Source organism: Lactuca serriola, chromosome 3, assembly GCF_051521515.1.
Source record: "Lactuca serriola cultivar US96UC23 chromosome 3, Lser_US96UC23_V15, whole genome shotgun sequence".
NCBI classification, from domain to species: Eukaryota; Viridiplantae; Streptophyta; class Magnoliopsida; order Asterales; family Asteraceae; genus Lactuca; species Lactuca serriola.
This window is the reverse complement of record NC_136410.1, coordinates 62,552,910-62,573,074: the sequence shown is the minus strand read 5'-3', so window position 1 is coordinate 62,573,074 and position 20,165 is coordinate 62,552,910. Positions and strand designations below refer to the sequence as shown.

Here is a 20,165-nt window from a genome sequence, read left to right as displayed (position 1 = left end):
AAACGAAAAATAAAATGTCACTTCAGTTTCTGAAAAATAAAAACAATTTCCATAAACAAACACACCATTAAAGTGTTTTATGAAAACGTTTCAATGAAAAGTAACCATTTCCATTTTATTTTTGTTTTACTGTGAAAACCTTTTGGACTTTTTACGGTGTTCGCCTTAAAGTTGAGTTTTTTTATTTTTTTATTATGTTTTTTATTTTTTTATCCAAACAATTAAGGTGTTTGGTTTTGGAAAATTATTTTCATTTTTAGAGAAAACATTTAGTTGTGATTTCAATGAAATTTTTTGAAAATGTTTTTGATTGAAATTGGTGGAATTTTCATTTTCAATTTTAAAAATTTACAAAATTTTGAAAAAAATATAAAAATTATTTTTCTATTTTATATACAATTTGAAAAAAAAAAAAAAACAAATTTCATTTTCTTGTAAATTATTTGAAAACTAGATCAAAATTTTGAAAATTTTAAAAATGCGTTTTTAAATTTTCATTTTTATTTTCTTTTTCTTTTTTAAATTTGAACCCAAAGTTAAGTTATTATTTTTTCGGTTTTTGTCCTACCTTTCAAAAAATTATTTTAGAACTAAGTTTTTTTTTTTTGAATTATTTTTACAAATTATTATCTTACATGTTTTTATACAAATTAGTTTTTTTTTTTTTTTTTTTTTTTTTTACAATACTAGTTTTTATAGCCTTTGCTTGCTATTGTTTTTGTATATGTTTTAAAAAGTCCAGTTTATGCGATAAATACTTCATTGTCATTGTTTTATCGTACCTTGTGTTGATACTCATTTTCACTATTCATGTTGTTAGAGATAAATTGTTATCTCAAACCATATATATTTGAAACATTTGCATTTTCACATTTCCTAAATTAATGAAATTTATTATAATAGTTATAAATTTTTAATAACTTTGTATATTTCTATTTATATATATATATATATATATATATATATATATATATATATATATATATATATATATTTTATTATTATAAAAATGATCAATCATTTTACTAAACACACTCATACACAAATCACATACAAAAATTAAAGAGAATATGAAGATAAAAATATAATAGATCATCAAGGTTGAAGGTTTTTGAATTGTTGATTTCTAAAAGAAAATGTTGAATTGTGGAGTATATTTGATAGAACTCAAATCGGGAATCATAATCAAGGTTTTAAAATACTAAAAGCTAAACGATGTTATTTTCTTCTTTTTTAATTTATTTTCATATATTTTCCTTCAACTTTCTTTACATTTCAAGAAAAATTTTATGATTGTATTTTAAAAGCCAAAAGACAAAGATTGACTATGTTTTAGTTTAATTGTTACAATTTCTTAAAGGTGTATGCTTTTAGTTTGCAATGTGTTATATGATTGTCTGATTGAGTTTTGTCGTATGCAACAAATATAATTTCAAAAGTATAATTATATTATTAATGAATATATTAGTAGAAGATATATGAGTTTTAAAATTTGACAACATGACAAGATGTCCAATCTATATATCTATTATAATACTGAACTATCCTTGCAACATATTTATCAAAAACTTCCACTACAACTCATAAGTCATTTTTAACTAAAAACTAATTAGTAACTACAACTAACTTATACATACATGTATGATTAGTTATGTATACTTATGATTTTAACTTTAAAATAATTACTAACTTCAAGTGAAGAGTTTTCTTAACTTATGGTTAGTATATGATAATTATTACATTTATTTGGTTAATATAAATATATAAATAATTCACATATGTAGATGAGATTCATAGAATTCGGTGCATAATATAGAGAAAAAAATGAATTAAGAACACTCAAAACTATATATTATGGTGCATGTATTCATATTGAATGAGGAAGATAAATATACAAATTTATATAAGAAGAATATAAAAAAAATTATATTGTTTGAAAATAATATGAAACAAAATTTTAAGGTTATTTTTTTCTATTTTACTACGTTGAATCCTATATATATTCTATTTTTCGACACCAAATGATATACACTAAAAAGGATCCACAATAATACGATATTCACATATGACATTTGTACTATTATATGTATGTTTTAATTATACTGTAGTATATAGATATTATTAAATATGTGGTTGAATGAAAATAAATTTATGGTTATTTTTCTATTCTACTATGTGGAATCCTTTATATTGTATTTTTCTATAGCAAATGAGATTCACTAAAAAAGGTCGACAATAATACGATATTCACTGTAGTACTTCATAGATATTATTAAATGTGTTGTTGATGTTGGTTATATTATCGTGTTAAATATGAGATTATGTTTTTCTGTTCAAAATTTTTGATGGAAATATTATTATAGTTAGATAATATATATTGTGGTGATCATGTTATAATTAATGTCATATTAAAATTAAATCCAAAATGTATAGGTTCATTTATAGGGCAAATGTCATATTAGTCCATCGAACTTTTCGTGTTTATTTTAAAACGTCACCCAACCTTTTTTTTGTACATTAAGGGCATAAACTATCGTTTGACCTAAAGTCACTTGACCCTCCATAACAGGTTTCTCGTCTCCTCCAACCCGGTCCCATTGTAACAAGTTTTCCCTCTCCAAAAGAGCTAGTTTGTGAGAAGCCTAAAAGAAATAGTGCATCCAAAATATAATATCGCAAACCATTTCATGAAATGGGTCCAATTTCTCTTTTTGTTTTTTATTGGAATTAAATATATCAGAGAATGGACACAAAAAAGAGATCAACGACTATAGGTCAATGTTCCAAGAGATGACTTGTTTTTTTTGTTTGGTTCTTTGCTGGAGCTCATCGCCTGTAGCAGGATATCAGAGTGGAGGCAGGAGGTGAATATCGAAGGCATCGATCTGGGGGGTTGTTGCTTGAAGGAAGATGATAGGTGTCGACATTGACAAGTGATATGGTTCTAACGATGGTGATCGGATGGCAATGAAGATCGGAGCAGTGAGAGAGACCGATATTAAAACATGGTCGAGTTGCAGGTGGTTCAGATGCAAGAGAAAACAAAGATCGAGAACGAATTTGATGAAAACCTAATTTTGTAAGATTCTATACAAATTTCTATCCTCGAGGGCTTGAAATCGAATGAAAACCTAGTTTTGTCAAGATTTTGTTTAATGTCCAACTGATATCATGTATTCAATTGAATAGGCTGTCAATAACATAATTAGTTTTCCCTTTAATCATTCTGCTTTTTCTCCTCCTGTTCATACATAATTACTGCTAAAATTAAGTTTTTCTTGTTAATGGGTTTGCAGTACACAACCACTATAAAGATAGGTGCTCATTTTCTGATTTTCTCATCCCAAAAACTCTCTATACCTCTCAAGTCGTTTCGGAAGTCCTCCTAATGGCACGAAGCTTCCGGTGCAATTAGGTCTGGCAATGGAGCGGGTTTTGAACCTGATCCGATCCAAACCCTTAATAATTATACGGGTTTGGGGCACAGTTTTTGATCTGTTTACCCGTTAACGACCCGTACCCGTTAACCCTTTTATTAAAAGGGTCGAGTATGGATCATCACCGATCCGCTCCGTTTATAACCCGCCCCATATAAATTTCAGAATTATACATTTATATTTTATACTTCCTAAAGTTTACTTTAAAATCCAATCGAAAGTCCAAAGAGAAAATGCCAAAGACTAAATTGTTTTTACATTGGACTCGAGGACTAAACTGTTTTTACATTGGACTCAATTTCTAGACTTCCAATCTTCTCCTAATAATCATGATGTCATTTCATTTATATTTCATCATGTAATCACCAATTTCATTTACAAATCAATAAAGTCATTTATCAACTGGAAGAAAATTTGTAATTGCTATTCTCTATCAATGCAATCGATGGTCAAAAACTAATCGGAAGTAACTACAATAATGATTTTAATTCCAATCGAACGTCCACGAGTATGTAAAGTGTATACTAAATCAACTTTTTTTTTTACATGTAATAATTGTGATTTTATGATTTAAGTAAAATGTGTTTGATTATTCTAAAAACCTACGGGTTATGGGGCGGGTTTGGATATCTGTTGATTCGGTGGATAAGGGTATGGGTTTGATTATTCAAAATCCTGCGGGTTACGGAGCGGGTTTGGATCGGATTTTGAAATTTGTTAAAAGGGTTTGGATCAATGTCGATTCGCTCCAAACCCGACCCATTGCCAGGTCTAGGTGCAATGGCTTGGATGCTTCAGAATACGCTACTAGAGTGAGTTCACGACCCCTATTTCACTATTTTAAATGTTTTAGTGGGGGGGGGATACATGATTATCAAATGGTTTTATCAAAATATATTTATGTCCATGAATATTAAATCATTTTATAAAGCTTAAAGCTTTGGATAATATGACTATAGATACTATGCCTAGTTGTAAACTATGATATTATACCTAAGAGATATGATGCTCGATGGTATAAGAACATATAATGCCTAGATGTTATAATGGCCAAATCCATAGGATAACGTAGTGCCTAGAAGTTATGTTGGTCAAATGTATAGATATGCACCGGACCTACTTGTTACTCTGCCCAAATATCTTGTTTTCAAATAACCATAATTAGGGTATATATAATAATACTTATATATACAAAATAATTATGAGATCATAAGTTATAATTAGCAAATATAAGATAAAAGATTTATATTGTGATAGTTATAGGAAATCCCTAGCAAGGATAAATGATAAAAGATAAAAGATAAATACCTAAGGTTAATTTGTTAGTGAGTTGATAATATTCATCCAAAGGCCTTGATTAAATTCGGCATTGCCCAATACCTATAATCATTAATATTTGGAGAGCTAGAAAGATATGTATAGATCTATATGGGGATTTACACCCCCACATGTGATTGTTAGCTACAATCCTGACATGATAACTTTCTTATTATTCACTATTCGACGTCCGATGAAGCATCGTGGCAGGGAAAATTATTAGTCACACATCGTCGATTATGGGGGCTCATGATAATACATTACAAAAACCTTAGAGAACCAACTACCATTAGGGACGCCTTAAAATGGTAGATAAAATACGTTAGGGTTGTTAGTTATCCTACAAAGATAGTTAATTAAGATTAATAAGATATCCTAAAAAGATAATAAGATAGGATCGTTAGATATCCTATAAAGATAGTAAGTTTGCATTAATAATACATCCTAAAAGTCAATAAGATAGGTTTAGTAGATAAAGATGTGATATAATAAGACATATGAAACTAGGAATCTAGTAAGGTAAAGATTGCTAAAAAGTTTTCAAAAGAGTTTATTATACTTTTACCTCAAAACCTGTGAACTCGCCAACATCAAGTTGACATTTTGAAAAGCGCATGTGTTCCTAGGAAGGAATAGAAATCAAGTCAGGAAAGGATTATCGGCAGGAAGACTTGTAGATTCTTTTTTAGTTAAGGTAAATTATGATCGACGCTCTGTGATTTGGAAAATCTATGTACCATCACCACTCGACGTTTTCCGCCATCGGCCAGGGAGGGTGTGACAGACTGGTATTAGAGCTAGTTGCTATAGCAAATTATTATTTCTTTAGGAATTACGAATATAGCTTAGGACTCCAACTAGGTTTGTCCTCAAACCTATAAATAAAAATATTACTATTAATTACCTAACCGATAGACTACGTACTGGAGAGGTGCCTAGGCTGGAATTGTCGTCTTGGGTTGTTGGATTTCAGAACAGCTATACGCCAAAATGGTCCTGCCCACCGACTTTTACTACATGGGCAAACCTTACTTAGTCTAGAAGTACCAAACAATAGTAATCGCCAATCTCGAAAAATGTATACAAATCTAAAACATGATCCACAAAGACATGTAGCCAAGATTGTTTAGTGTGTAGAGGTTGAGTCACGCCTAAACATATCTTGATCAAGTATGTTTAGTCTTGACTGAATCAATACATCGACTGAATTGGGGATAGATAAACGATAAAACAAAAGTCATATATACAAATACAAACAACATACATAAAATGCATCAAAATACATCCTAAGCATCAAAATACAATGTATCAAACCTAAAAACCTCAACCTACTCATCGCTGCTCTCATACTCAGCCTCCTCGTCCTCCGTGCCCTCATTGCTATCATCATCAGTGTCTCCAGGATGTGTGCCTGAAGTGCCCGCACCATCATGATCGATGCCCCGTGGCTGATAAAGGGGTGGAACAGTAGGACCCAACCTAGGAAAAGGTGGACGGTCAATCCCCAGATGCCGCATCACCTCAGTGATCGAAGCCATAATCCAATGACGCTCATCTTGTGCAGCAAGTAGACACTACATCACGTCACGTAGATTCAGCTCTAGCTGATCAGGCTTCTCGTATCTAGTGAATGCGATCAAATGCGAATGAGATGTGAATGCGATCCGATGTGAATGTGATTATGGAATACTGGATGTGAATGCTCTTTTGCAACGATAGTATGTTACTGTTTAATTGCGATCATTCACAACTAGTTGTAACACAACATTCTGGAACATTCGCATCGAGTTGGATGGTATTGTTCATTTCGCATCAGAATAATCATTGTTGGTTCGCATTTGTATGATTTATATAGGATCGCATCGCAACGATTCATTGGAACAATCGCAACGAACTTGTTTTCGCAACCATCAATCGCAACAAGCTTGCGTCGAAACACGTGTTGGTCAATATTATATCCAACGGTTAAAATGATTGTTCTGCGTCAGGATTGACTGATTGGTGGATATTCATCGGTTAAACTTATTGTCCAACGGTGAAAAGCCAATTTTGTGTCGGTTTTTTGAACGTTATGATTGTCTTGTGCCAGTTTTCAACATATTGACATATTTAAACAATTTTTTGTCAAACAATAGATGGTACACTTTACGTTGAAGAACTCAACGGACAAAACAAATACTTTTTATTTTCTTTTTTTGTTCTCAAACTTCTGTGTATTATCCAAATAAGGAATTGAGAGTACCATTCAAATACTTCGATTTGAAAGTGTTCAACACGATCTCAAAATTTCCAAGTGTCTTTAATCCCAAATCATTATCAGAAATCGAACCATATTTCTAACATCTCAGATTAAATCATTATCAGAAATCGAACCATATTTCTAACATCTCACATATGCAATTAACCTGCTAGACATTTATTTATGTTACCATTTTCTCTATTAAATTATTTCAAATCTATATGCGCAGCAAAGCGCGATAAACATATCTTAGTTCCCTTACGAAACACAATCACAAACACATGCACAGGTATGAACTGGATTTTTGTAAGACCATTGCCGCGTGCCCGCGTTTGTATCTAAAAAGAGAAACCAAAAAATCTGTAAAACAAAATTTATTATTTTTTAGGGAATTATTATTTAAATATCTACTTTACATTCTTTTTGAAGGAAATATAACATATAAACCAGCTTGATAACAATGACGCTATCAATAATTAATTCTACATCTAAGCAAATTATAATAAATTTAAGAGTTTTTTTTTTTTTTGGCTCGATCACTATTTCTATAACTTTTTAAGCTTTCATATACCTTTCTCCTATAAATCCCCACCTCAGTTTCTCTCAAACATTCACCAAAATCTCTCTTTCTCTCTTCCTCCCATCATCAATATCTTCACAATGTTGCCAAGAAGTAGAACCATGCCATCAAGAATCGTTCATGGAGTTGTAAGTTCAATATAAATATGTATACAATTCCATGGTATTTATTTCTTTTTACTTGAAATAATTTATTTACATTCTTAGGTCGAAGAGCGACACGATATCATGCACTATTGGAAAGTTGATGATCGAACTAACGCTAGCACCGAGACCCAAGCCATGAACATTGAAGACAATTATTCAAAGAGTTTCGATGATGATGGTCGTTTAAAGCGTACAGGTAAATATCATATACTATTAGTATTAATTAATTAATCTATAAGTAACCATGTCTAAAGTTCACTATATTTTCAAGGGCTTATGATGATTTTCTCGTGAATTATAAGGTACTTTTTGGACAGCATCATCACATATCATCACCGCAGTGATCGGGTCAGGAGTCTTATCCTTGGCATGGGCCGTTGGGCAACTCGGTTGGGTTGCTGGACCGATCATTATGATACTGTTTGCTTTAGTTATTCTTTATACTTCTAATTTGTTGTCGCAGTGTTATAGGTCCGGTGACCCGGTCACCGGACCTAGAAGCTATACCTACATGGAGGCTGTAAAGGCTCATCTAGGTATAAAACATTGTAGCATTATATTTACATAAATTTGAAAGCATGAATGATAAGAATTGAGAACTTAATCATATCTTGATTGTTTTTGTAGGAGGGCGTAAAGTGAAAGTATGTGGCATGATACAATACATCAATTTATTTGGGGTTGCAATTGGTTACACGATCGCAGCCTCGGTTAGCATGATGTAAGCCATTATTTAGTTAAGTTGATGACCTCCATTGCACTTGATATATATAAAAAGTATGTGAGCATTAGAAATCAAACTTGACCACTAATATATTTGTTTAAAAATCTTGGATTTTCTTGACTTAATGATTGGTTTTTACTGGAGATTAAGATAGATTATAAGGCTTTTATAGTAAAGTTATCGAAATTATATTAATTTCAGGGCGATAAAAAGATCAAATTGTTTTCACAAAAGCCATGGAAAGGACCCATGCCATATGTCAAGCAATGGATACATGATAACATTTGGGATTATAGAAATACTTTTTTCCCAGATTCCAGATTTCGATCAAGTATGGTGGCTTTCCATAGTTGCAGCTATTATGTCGTTCACTTACTCTTTTATCGGTCTTGCACTTGGGATTGCAGAAACGACAGGTATGTATGTATAGGATTTTAATTTATCGACGTTTATATATATTGAAAAAGAAGAACCTTTATCTTTTTCTCATTTTATCTTGTCCCCTAAAATACACACAAGCATATAAAGGGGCTTTATAAGATGATAAAAATGATCATGATATTTGTTGGTAGCTTGAAATATTGCGATTATGGTAGGATCAATGATTGATGTCCTAAGCCTAACTCAATGATAAAATATATAAAAATAAATAATAAAAAAAAGTATATAGTGAGACCTGAATTAATTAATCATTAGTTCAAGATTCACTTAGATACTATTTAGAATGGTTTCTAGATATAAGAAATTAGAAATCATGAGGTGTTGTCCTTCATGTTCGAGGTTAAAGATTCAAGTATCATTTAGGATATAAGTGGAATTAAGAGTAGCTTACAAGTATATACAATTTGTCAGTTTTAAAAAATAAAAAATAATATTAAAAATAAGTTTCACAGCAATGAAAAAGGAAAAGAAAACTTTGGTTCTATGGAGAATTTCAAGTTATAATTTATTTGATAATTCACGCTTCATTCTTGTGATTGCCTACCATTTAAGAAGAAATGATAAAAAAAGCTTCAAGTTATTATTTATTTCAAATTAAAAGAGAGGATAGTGAATGATGACGAGAAGTTGAGAATCTTTCTTTTTCTAGAACATTTTAGTTGCAAATATCTTTATCTTATCTTTATATATTAATGAATTGTATCTGTATTACAAAGTGTATAAAGATGATGGTGATACTTATAATATAAATATTGTGTATGATTTTTTTTTTTTTTTGTAGAAAATAAAGAAATCAAAGGGAGTTTGACTGGGATAAGCATAGGAACATTAACTCATGCGGGTACAGTTACTGCAACCCAAAAGTTATGGAGGAGCTTTCAAGCATTAGGAGCTATTGCTTTCGCATATTCATATTCCATTATTCTCATTGAAATTCAGGTAAAAATCAGATAATTTTCTTTCTAAAAATATATTAGTAAGACATATTGCAATAGAAATAATATACTTATTAATCTTTTTTAAAATTCTATAGGACACAATTAAAGCACCTCCGGCTGAATATAAGACGATGAAAAAGGCGACTTATTTGAGTATTTTTGTGACGACGGCATTTTATATGCTTTGTGGGTGTATGGGGTATGCTGCTTTTGGAGATGAGGCCCCAGGGAATCTCTTAACCGGGTTCGGGTTTTATGACCCGTATTGGCTACTTGACATAGCCAATATCGCCATTGTAGTGCATCTCGTTGGTGCTTATCAGGTACAAAATATTTAAATCTCTATTTCATGATTATATAAAGCAGTTTACCTTTTGAGTTATTGCGTATATACCATATTTATTGTAAAGACAAAAATACAACACTATTCAATGATAAATGATCAATTTAATTAAAGAAAGATGTCTACGTACATATTTTACAATTGCATGTCTACAGAATGCATGGTTTCTTTCTTAAACTTTCCTAAAAGATGATCATTTTTATGATAGTTTCAAGTGTGGTTATAACATGTTAGCATTATTGTTACTGATTTTATAAAAACATTTAGGTTTATTGCCAACCATTATTTGCATTCGTGGAGAAATGGAGTGCACAAAGATGGTCGAATAGTGATTTTGTGAATGCGGAATATGACCTCCCAATTCCCTTTTATGGGATTTTTCATGTCAACTTCTTTCGTGTTGTGTGGAGAACTATTTTTGTGATTGTAACCACTGTCATAGCAATGCTTATGCCTTTCTTTAACGATGTGGTTGGACTACTAGGAGCCTTAGGGTTTTGGCCATTGACAGTTTACTTCCCAATTGAAATGTATATGTCTCAAAAGAAGATCAAAAAATGGTCAAGCCAATGGATCGGGTTTCAGATACTCAGTTTCGGGTGCCTTTTGGTTTCTGTAGCAGCAGCTGTTGGATCGGTTGCAGGAGTTGTGTTAGATTTGAAGACTTACAAGCCATTCAAGACCAGTTATTGATCAATAACATGTTTGATGATATATGCAATCTCTACGAGAGTTTTAATGGCCAACTTTTGATGTATTCTTATCTCTTATGTAGATCAATGAAGTGTTAATACTTATATTTGAAATATTATGTATTATTAAACGGGGAAAATACTAATCTAGCCAAAAACACTAATTACTTATCCAAAATTAGCCAAAAAAACATATTAATCAAAACTAGCCCACAAAACACTAGATTGGTTAGGGTTGACTACGGTCAACGTGAGAAAACCACTATTTCATTGCAATGGACTACTGTGTCGTGGTCCATCTATTATTTTGTGGCCCATTGACCGATAGTATATAATGTCTTTTTTCAGATTAGATTATTTTTTGTAATTTTTTCATCCATTGTTCTCTCAATGAAACATCCGTTGAACAACGAGATACGTCCATTTTTAATCAAAATTTTACCGTATTGTTGATTAAGAGTAGTTTTTATATACGAGGATAACTTTTTTTTTTGAAAAAAAAAACAAAAGAAATATAAAACCGTAGGTTTAATACGAAATCTACGGTGTACAAGTCCACAATGCACAGATTGTGCAGTGTGGACTTGTACACTGTAGCTTTTAAAAAAAAACGTAGATTTTTCCTAAAACCGTAGTTTATAGAGAGAAAATCGTAGGTTTTAAAAAACCCTATGGTTTTATATCTTTAAAATGAAAAAACAATTTATTTTATACAAAACACGAAACAGTAGAAATTTTAGCCGAAACTAAATACCTGCGGGGGGCTATTTTGGGACAATTACTAATTTTTGCAAAAAATGATTAATTATTTCTCTAATTTGGTTAGATTAGTAATTACCTCTTACTAAATTCATCTCACCGATAATAACAGCGAACTAGGAACTAAATAACCCCAAGATCCCCCATCTCCTCCTATCTTTCATAAATCCATCTCACATCTTCAATCAATCTGTTTCTTTCGATAAAATTGGACTGCTTTCTTTCAGGTTGCACGTAATATCAACATTTTGTGGTGTTGTTATATATTCTTACTTTCGTTGTGTGTTAACTCTTCATGGTTTCTTTTCTTTTTAATTTCATACCCATTTCATATTCTTTTTAATAAAAGGTTAGCTTATAAGGTAGTTTATAAATTATTTTAATATTCTCACAAAACACTAAATAAGCTCGATAACATACTTGAATAGTTTGAGCCCTAACTTGACTTGAATCAAGTCAATTTCAAATATCTCAAGAACTAGCTCAACTCTTTTACAAACAAGACCTTTCAAAACTCATAACATCAAAAGCGAATCAAACCTAACCGATAAAATTACATATTGTAATCAAGATAATAACAAATTTTGATTTCCTTAATTAGGATAAACAAAAAGGAAATGACAAAAGAATGAATGAAAACACATTATCACATAAATATTAACACCAAGAAACTTTTATAACTTCTATGTATTCGACTTAGATTTTGATTTAGATGATTTCGACTGTAAGGCTGCAGCTTTCACAAGTGTTGTTGGCTTGATTGCACTTTTTGGGTTCAGTGCTTTTCGTAGTTTAAACACAGCCCAAGCTGTCCCTATCGCATGCCCTGCTGCACCCATCCCTTCATGTGTAACTTTTGCTGCATCTTCCCCATGCCTTCATCACCAATTACCATCAATTAGTTCAAGAAATTGCTATTGATTTCTTTATATTACAACAGAATTGTATTTTAATTATATGACAAAGTGTGTTACCTGTGTGAAACGTAGTCCGTTGTGACAGTTGATGTTGTGGACATCACGTTTCTCCCTGCAACTTCAAGGGATTCACATACTTTATCTGCGAACAAAAACCCAGAAACAGAATTAAGAAATGATTCGACAATTGTTTATGGAAATATAAAAAAATGATTTAAGAAGGGAGACATACTGAAACCATCCAAAGACGCGAGAATTATTTCACCAGGGATGAAGTTGAAGAACTTCTTGCCGGGTTTGGAGTTCACGAGGGAGCCTGTGATGAATCCAGATACCTTCACAACACCAGAAAGAATCCCGGTTGCTACGCCTTCTGACATCTTTGTCAATCTCTTAACCCTGAAACAAAATGAAATTGAATAGATTAGGAATTAGAAGTGTTCGATGGATAAAAGTAATGTTGTAGAAGAAAACAAGATGATACCTCTTCACTCTCTTCAAAGCTTTTGGACTAACTTCAGATTTTGAACCAGGTTTCGTCCTCTTCTTCAAAAACTCGTTTCCCCATTTTAATCGATCCACAGTCACATCTCCACACCACAAAATCCCCTTGATTAACTGACCTGATCCCGCAGCAATCATCCTCGCAACAGACCCACTGTAATCCTCAACATTTGGCGCCAACGTCGTCCAATACGCCGCGGCTTTAGCCTCCGCAGAACCACCATTATCCACCGCCACCGCTGCTGCCACACGCCTCTTGACCTCTTTCACCGAAAACGCACTATACTCCTCTAAAACCCGATCGAACTCCTCTAACTCCTTCTCCAGACCTTTACCCGAAATCGTTAGCCCGTAATTTAACAAACTCTCAGACTCGAAATCCGAATCGTTTCCGGATTTTGTATCGGAAGGCACGCGAAGAGTGAAGAAATAGTGTGATCCGTCTAATTTCACGGCGGCTTCGTCTTTCGCAAGCGGCCATTGAATTACGTCGCCGACACGTGCTAGGACAGCGACAACGGTGTTCCCTTGACGGAGGCGGATTATTTCTAATTCCCCGGAAGCAAGTTCGACGCTCTGTTGCTCGTCGATTAAGTGGATGATTGAACCTGGGATTTTGATAACAACTTCTTCAGATGATTCGAATGGCGACAGTAGTTGTGGAGCGTAAGACTGATGGGCGTCAACCAACAGATCTTCGTGGATATCATTCATATCAATAGTTGGGTATAGAGACGGAGCAGAAGGAGAATAGGATGATGATGAATAAGAATATGTCGAGGCTGAATCTGGGTGTGATTGAATTACTTCTGGATACAGATTTCTAGGGTTTTTTAGGTTTTGCGATGCCATTTTTGATCAAATTACCAGGCGGATTAAGATTTGGGGGGGTTTTTATGAGGATGGAGTCTTAGAAATTAAGAAACTGCAATCGCGTAGACGAGTGGAAAAACGAGTAAGGTGCGTGGCCCAACAGCACGACTTTCTCCCTCCTTTGAAACAATTAGTTTAATTATTTTACTATTAAAAATAACTACATAAATCGTGGATGTGGTTTGGTCAATTGGTCGTACCATCAGTTTTTGTCATTAATTATCTTGGCTAATTCAATCCTTCAATTTGTTTAATGTACCCTCTTATATTTATCGTACCATTAGTCCCTGTCATTAAGTATTTGTCTAGTTTAGTCTTTGTGTACTGTATATTTGATTCTTTATGAGTGATGGTACATATAATAATATCTACTATTTTTCAATGATGGAAACGACACAACTGTTTTATAAAGTTTTTAGGATTAGTCGATTCAGTCTTTAAAGTTTTAAAGTTGTTGTCTGATTTCATGGGGGTATAAGATAGGTTAGCACCTGTTTTTTTAGTCTCTTTCAACCTGTAATAACTGGTATACCATGCGATAGTGACTATTTAGACCAAAAAATTCACATTATACCCTTATAAAGTCAAAAAAATAAGTTCAGAGATCAAATACTTATGTCACTAGATCGAAGTGATTTGGGAGAAAAAAAAACCTAATAAATTGGATAACTTCATTTCACATGAGCATGAGCAGATCATCAAGAAATGGGGTGATGATTGACAACTTCACAACCCCATAAGCCACAAGAAACAATATGATCCAAAATGGAAGAATCCAGTTTCTTCTCTTTTTCTTGTTTTCCGGCTAGGATTGATGGCGACGGTAGGGGTGTCGCGGGGTTGATCCGACGAACTTGGGGTTTAGTATTTGGATTGGTTTTATAAGAAACGAAGGAGAGAATGAGTGGCGTGTTAATAGTGATGGAAGCTAAGCCTATCATCTCTCCCCTTTTGCTCTCCAACGACCAGATGAACAAGAATAACAGAACTTTTATTATCGTTAATTCCATTATCAGGTTTCTTCTTCACCCAAATCACTTCGATCTTGTGGCATAAGCATTTGATATTCGGACTTATTTTGTTGGCTTTATAGGGTCATAATTTTAGTTTTTTTGGTCTAAATGGTCATTGTCGCATGGTGTAACGGAAATTACAGGTTGAAAGGGCCTAAAAGGAATAAAAAAAAAGACTTTCTCTATGGCTTCCTCGTTTTGAGACATTATGGCTTTGGGTTCGACCCCGGTAACAAAGAAGGAATCCATAAAAACTTAGGATCCGACACCATGATAAAATACTACCCTCATGATTAGACCATGTCCCTGAGATTTGATAAAAGAAATGTGCATTTGCGGTTAATTCGTTGTCATTGGATAAGTTAGTAGGAATATGACGGAACGGAAGACCAAGGAAAGAAAGAAGAATGCACCAAAATGCAGGTGCGAGCAGGTCATAACCTACTTTATACCTCCATAAAGCCAGACAATAACTTTAGGGACTAAATCAACCAACCCTAGAAACTTTTTAGGGCATTTGTGTCATTTACCCTTTTCAATGAGAGTCGTTAGTCATCCTTCGATGAATATATGATTAGCGAGACTTATCTCTCAAACCCCATTTAATACGATTTTAGAGGTTTTGTTGTTGTTGTAGTTGTGTATTTATTATATTTTTCACATATAATACAATGTGATACAATGGCGACGCTAAGAACCGTAAAGAGATGACAGATCGACTAGCACCACTCCAATACCGTCAGGGAGCGGTGGTGTTCTTTTCCACCACATTGTGAATGGGTACTAAAACAATAGAGAGAGAGAGAGAGAGAGAGAGAGAGAGAGAGAGGATTTTTGCATGGTAAGTTGTTACTCTGCCAGGCCACATCACGTCAAACACTTTCCATGCTCCAATGGAAATACTTGCCATATCATTACTACATTATTAGCATGACAAGTATCATTAGCATGACGAGTATACCATAGAGTCTAACAGACAAAATGATTATATTGTCTTTGTCTGTTTCTTTTGAAATATATTTATTATTGGCTTATTTTCATAATTTTAACAAAAGAGACATGAAATTACTAATTTAGCCATTATTATATTTCTTTTATTAGTTTTCAATTTTTGAGTTTTAATTTAAATACATAAAAACCCAATTCTATATACCCATAATTTCATCTTCCCTAATCTCACCCTAACCATAATACCCACCACTTTCTTCCTCGTCCTCTCTAAAGAACCACTACCATCTCTTCTGGACATCGTCGTTGGCATCTTTCCAACCACTGTTGTCAACTTTGGTGTCCTTTTCTAATGGTAGATCCAGACTGAAAGTTAACTAGGTCTGCTAGTGGGAGCATTTTTCTGACTACTTTGAGTAGTTTTTGGTAGTTACCAGAGACTAACAGTTTTTGACAGTTTCATGAGACTTTGAGTAGTTTTTGGCTATTATGAGTGGTTTGCGGCGACCGGGAGCATTTTTCGGCGACCGGGTGGTTATTTTCGACTAGTTTTCTTAATACAGTCGTGCACACTAGGATAAAAAAAAAAAAAAAGAAATTTGTTATTTATTGATGCAAGAAGTGTCGGTATCTTGTAAAGTGGGGCCAATTACGTATCTAATAACCATAAATGCAAAGAAGTTACATATATATAATAGGTGTAGCCATTCCAAACGGGGCTATACACCATACTACACAAAGGGTAGCTCCGTTATTGCCTCTTTTTATTTCCTATATTTCTCTCTCATAGAACCAACTATCTTTCTCTTTCATGGACACGATTTATAGCAGAGATGGTGGTAGCAGACAAGATCTATGACAAAGATAGTGGTGCTAATCTAGCGGAGATTGTGATGGTGGACCAGTTATTTGGCAAAAACAATAGTGCATAAGAGATCTTTGGCAGAGATGATGGTGTAGAAGTGTAACACCCCATTATTGTCTTATAGTATAATCAACCACTTACATAAATATATGTTTTTGATAAAGGACTATTTAGGATAAATATTCTTGACGAAGGTCATAGTAAACACAAAAATGAGAGTGCGCATATAAAGAACGTCAAAATCTGACTTCATAAGAACAAGTAATGATTTTTAGAAGTTGCGTGTAGCAGTAAGCGACACAAAAAATTAAATGAAGATCGGTCAATTGTTTGGAAAAACAATCTAAATGAGAATTGAAGGTCTCGTCGATATAAGACAGTCATGAATGGATATTGCATGAGAGAGTTATGATTTTATACGGGATTTAACAGTCTAATCCTGTAAAAAATATAGCTTTAAAAATAAAGTGAGAACTAGTGAAAGATCTAGCTTTCATTACCAGATTTTCATATGGATTAATAAGTAATAACATTATAGGTTATTACTCCGTAGGCGTGTTACCTGCCAGTTGGATTGCCAGTAGAATCATCTAGATAACTATCGATCTTTTGAGAAACTATCCAGGTGACTTATCTCACAATACTATATATAAAAATACATGTCCATGTATGTTAGGATAGAAAACTAATAGAGCAGAGCTCATAGAATAGTCTATATGTGCTTAAGTATAAACTCGTGTAGTAGAAAGTATAATTGTGCCTGTACTAGTAAAATCTAATTGCAGTTTCTATATGCATAATTATTGTAATTAAAGACTTAGTTAAGGGATGATGGTGGAACGGTTAAAGAGGTCGGGAGCATATATGCCTGAGTATTAACGAAATTACGCATAGGTCGTAAGTACACATAGACCCATGTTAACGAAATGGCACGTAGGTCATAAGTACACAGACTAGTGTTAACGAAATGGCACGTAGGCCATAAGTACATGTATTATTGGCAGATTGTGAGCCATTATATGTATGCATGTATATGCATTGTGGTATATGTTATTTTGGGAACTCACTAAGCATCATGCTTACCTAGTTGATTATAAATGTTTTTTAGGTACTTCATGATGGATTAAGGTGTTTAAGATCATAACTAAATTGGCATGACTTGTAATTAAAAGCAAAATCATTTTTTGGGTTGCCCTCAAACCTAGTAACTGAAAAGGATGACATTTGGAAAGAGAAGTTGATTTATTGATTTATTATATGATTAATAAATAACAATAAATGATCTATTAATATATTATGTTATTAATGTATTAATTTGAAATAGTATTGATTAATTAAGAAATAATCATAAATTAATTGGAATTAATTTTGGGATCAATTGGATTAATTAAAGGTGTAAGGACTGGACTGTAATTGTTTAATAGTTGAACAAGAAGAAATTCCATAACCTTCCATCTAGGATGGATGGTTTTCGGAAATGCCAAAGGCATATGGAATATTCCTTCTGAAGATAAGGAAACTGGATAACCACCCGAAATTAAATTGTATTATTTTATTCAGGATTAGAGTTTCCACGGTTATCTTATCAGGTATAAATAGGACCCCTTGGGTGCCCAATTTTCATCCATGTCATATACTATAAGGATAGCCGAAAATTTGTTTCCACTCTTCTCTCTCCTCTTGTGTTCTTGTTGCTAGGGTTTGGGTACAAACCATTATATGCATTAAACTTTTGGTGCTTACATCTCAAATCAACAAAGGAAGGAATCAAGTAAACTTGTTTGCTATAACAAGTTAAATATATGTAACACTAATTTCTATTTTTCAAATTTGATAGGGTTTATGCTAGTTTTATTAATTAAAAGTATGTTGCCTAAATGTGAAGACATAGATCCTATTAGGTTGCATGTACACAGTTATAATTTTTATGTGATTTTTTGCTTGAGCATTTTTTTTTGTAATCTAAGAAAACTATCAATGGTATCAGAGTTACTTACCGTATATTACATTAATCGTATATTTGTGAATTAAACAACAACTTTTTGTAAAATCTGTGTTCACAATGTGACAGTGTATCTGTTACAACGTGAACTCAGTACAGATCTAGATTTTCTACCTAATTTGATTTATGTGGATGTTATTTGGTAAGTATCTATTTTAATATCTGCTAAATCTGATTTTTTTTTCTTGTATTAACTAATTAATTAAAACTCTAAATGTTTAGAGATATCCTTAGACAAGATAATGATTAATTATAAGATTAATTAATATTATCCTTATGGATCTAATAATTAATTTAATTAAATTATTAGTTAAAAGATTAATATTAAATCCATAAATGGTTTAAATGATTAATTAATTATCTTATATGATGTATTACTATATCTATAAGAAAAGTAAGTTGGGTCGCTAGTAAGCATCATTCACGAAGTCATGTTACAAGAGGGTATAAGGAAACATCATATAAGATAACCGTTGAATGGGTGTCCTTTTCACCCACCGCTCTCATGTGTTGTGGAGGGTCGTTAGTTGAACGAGTTTTGATAGGACATAATATCATTAAAGTATAATGCTATAGAAGTACTAGAACCTTCTTTAAAATCTCACTCTAGTTACTTTAGGAAAAATATGAAAAGTATGTTAATCCATGAAAAAGCACATCATTCTTTATAAAGTTGTTAGTGGAGTGTGTGTGGATAACTGACACACTAATTTGGGACTATAAAGTAGAATGATGGTATAAATCGTAAATTATCATTATTAATGGAGCGTGTGTGGTTTATCGACACATTAATTTGAGATGATAAATGGCATCGAGGTTAGCGTGTTTGCATGGTTATTCACATCTTGTTTGTGATCCTCGGTATCCCAATCACAAATAGAAGAGCATAATGTAATATTAAACATGTCATTGATAATATTCAATGGATCTCAAAAGATCTAGGATTTTAATATTAGATTGAAATTGGTGAATTGTTTTACCTACCTTACGAATTCGCAATAAGGCTACGACATCCCTCTTCTTGATTGTGAATTATATTTTGATCCTAGCATTAATCATTTATTTTGGGTTAAAATATTAAGGATTTTATGTCAACTAACTAAAACTATCTCTCTTAATATATGTCTATTCTAAATGATGCTTCTGCTACTCAATCCTCCACCAACAACTCGAACTTCACTCTTCTATAGATCTTATCGAAAGAAAAACTAGTTGGTCCAAACTACATGGACTAGATGCGAAATCTTAAAATGACTCTTCGATACAAGAATAAAGAATATGTTCTAAAAAATTCCCTAATCGAATTCGATGAGTCAACCGCTACTCCATAGGAGCTCGCCACCTACAAATAACACTATGACGATGCAACAAAGTTCGCTTGCATCATGGTTGCAACCATGATACCTGAGTTGAAAAAGTTCTATGAG

The 20,165-nt window shown here is 32.7% G+C and overlaps 2 protein-coding genes across 2 annotated transcripts; one reads left to right on the top strand and one right to left on the bottom strand.

Annotated features, from left to right (window-relative positions):
- Positions 1-7,553: 7,553 nt before the first annotated feature.
- On the top strand, positions 7,554-10,971 carry LOC145092454 (amino acid permease 3-like). The gene is made up of 8 exons (XM_079030391.1): positions 7,554-7,701; positions 7,780-7,915; positions 8,022-8,255; positions 8,347-8,440; positions 8,645-8,859; positions 9,666-9,823; positions 9,918-10,145; positions 10,433-10,971. Exons 1-8 carry the CDS (start codon positions 7,654-7,656, stop codon positions 10,856-10,858), a joined length of 1,539 nt encoding a protein of 512 aa, XP_078886517.1. The 5' UTR covers positions 7,554-7,653; the 3' UTR covers positions 10,859-10,971.
- A 1,176-nt stretch (positions 10,972-12,147) lies between these two features.
- LOC145092455 (protein EARLY-RESPONSIVE TO DEHYDRATION 7, chloroplastic-like) lies at positions 12,148-13,986 on the bottom strand. The gene is made up of 4 exons (XM_079030392.1): positions 13,018-13,986; positions 12,766-12,932; positions 12,591-12,675; positions 12,148-12,492 (listed from the first exon to the last, which is right to left on the bottom strand). The coding sequence occupies exons 1-4, from the start codon at positions 13,887-13,889 to the stop codon at positions 12,300-12,302; spliced, it is 1,317 nt and encodes a 438-aa protein (XP_078886518.1). The 5' UTR covers positions 13,890-13,986; the 3' UTR covers positions 12,148-12,299.
- Between the last annotated feature and the right edge of the window lie 6,179 nt (positions 13,987-20,165).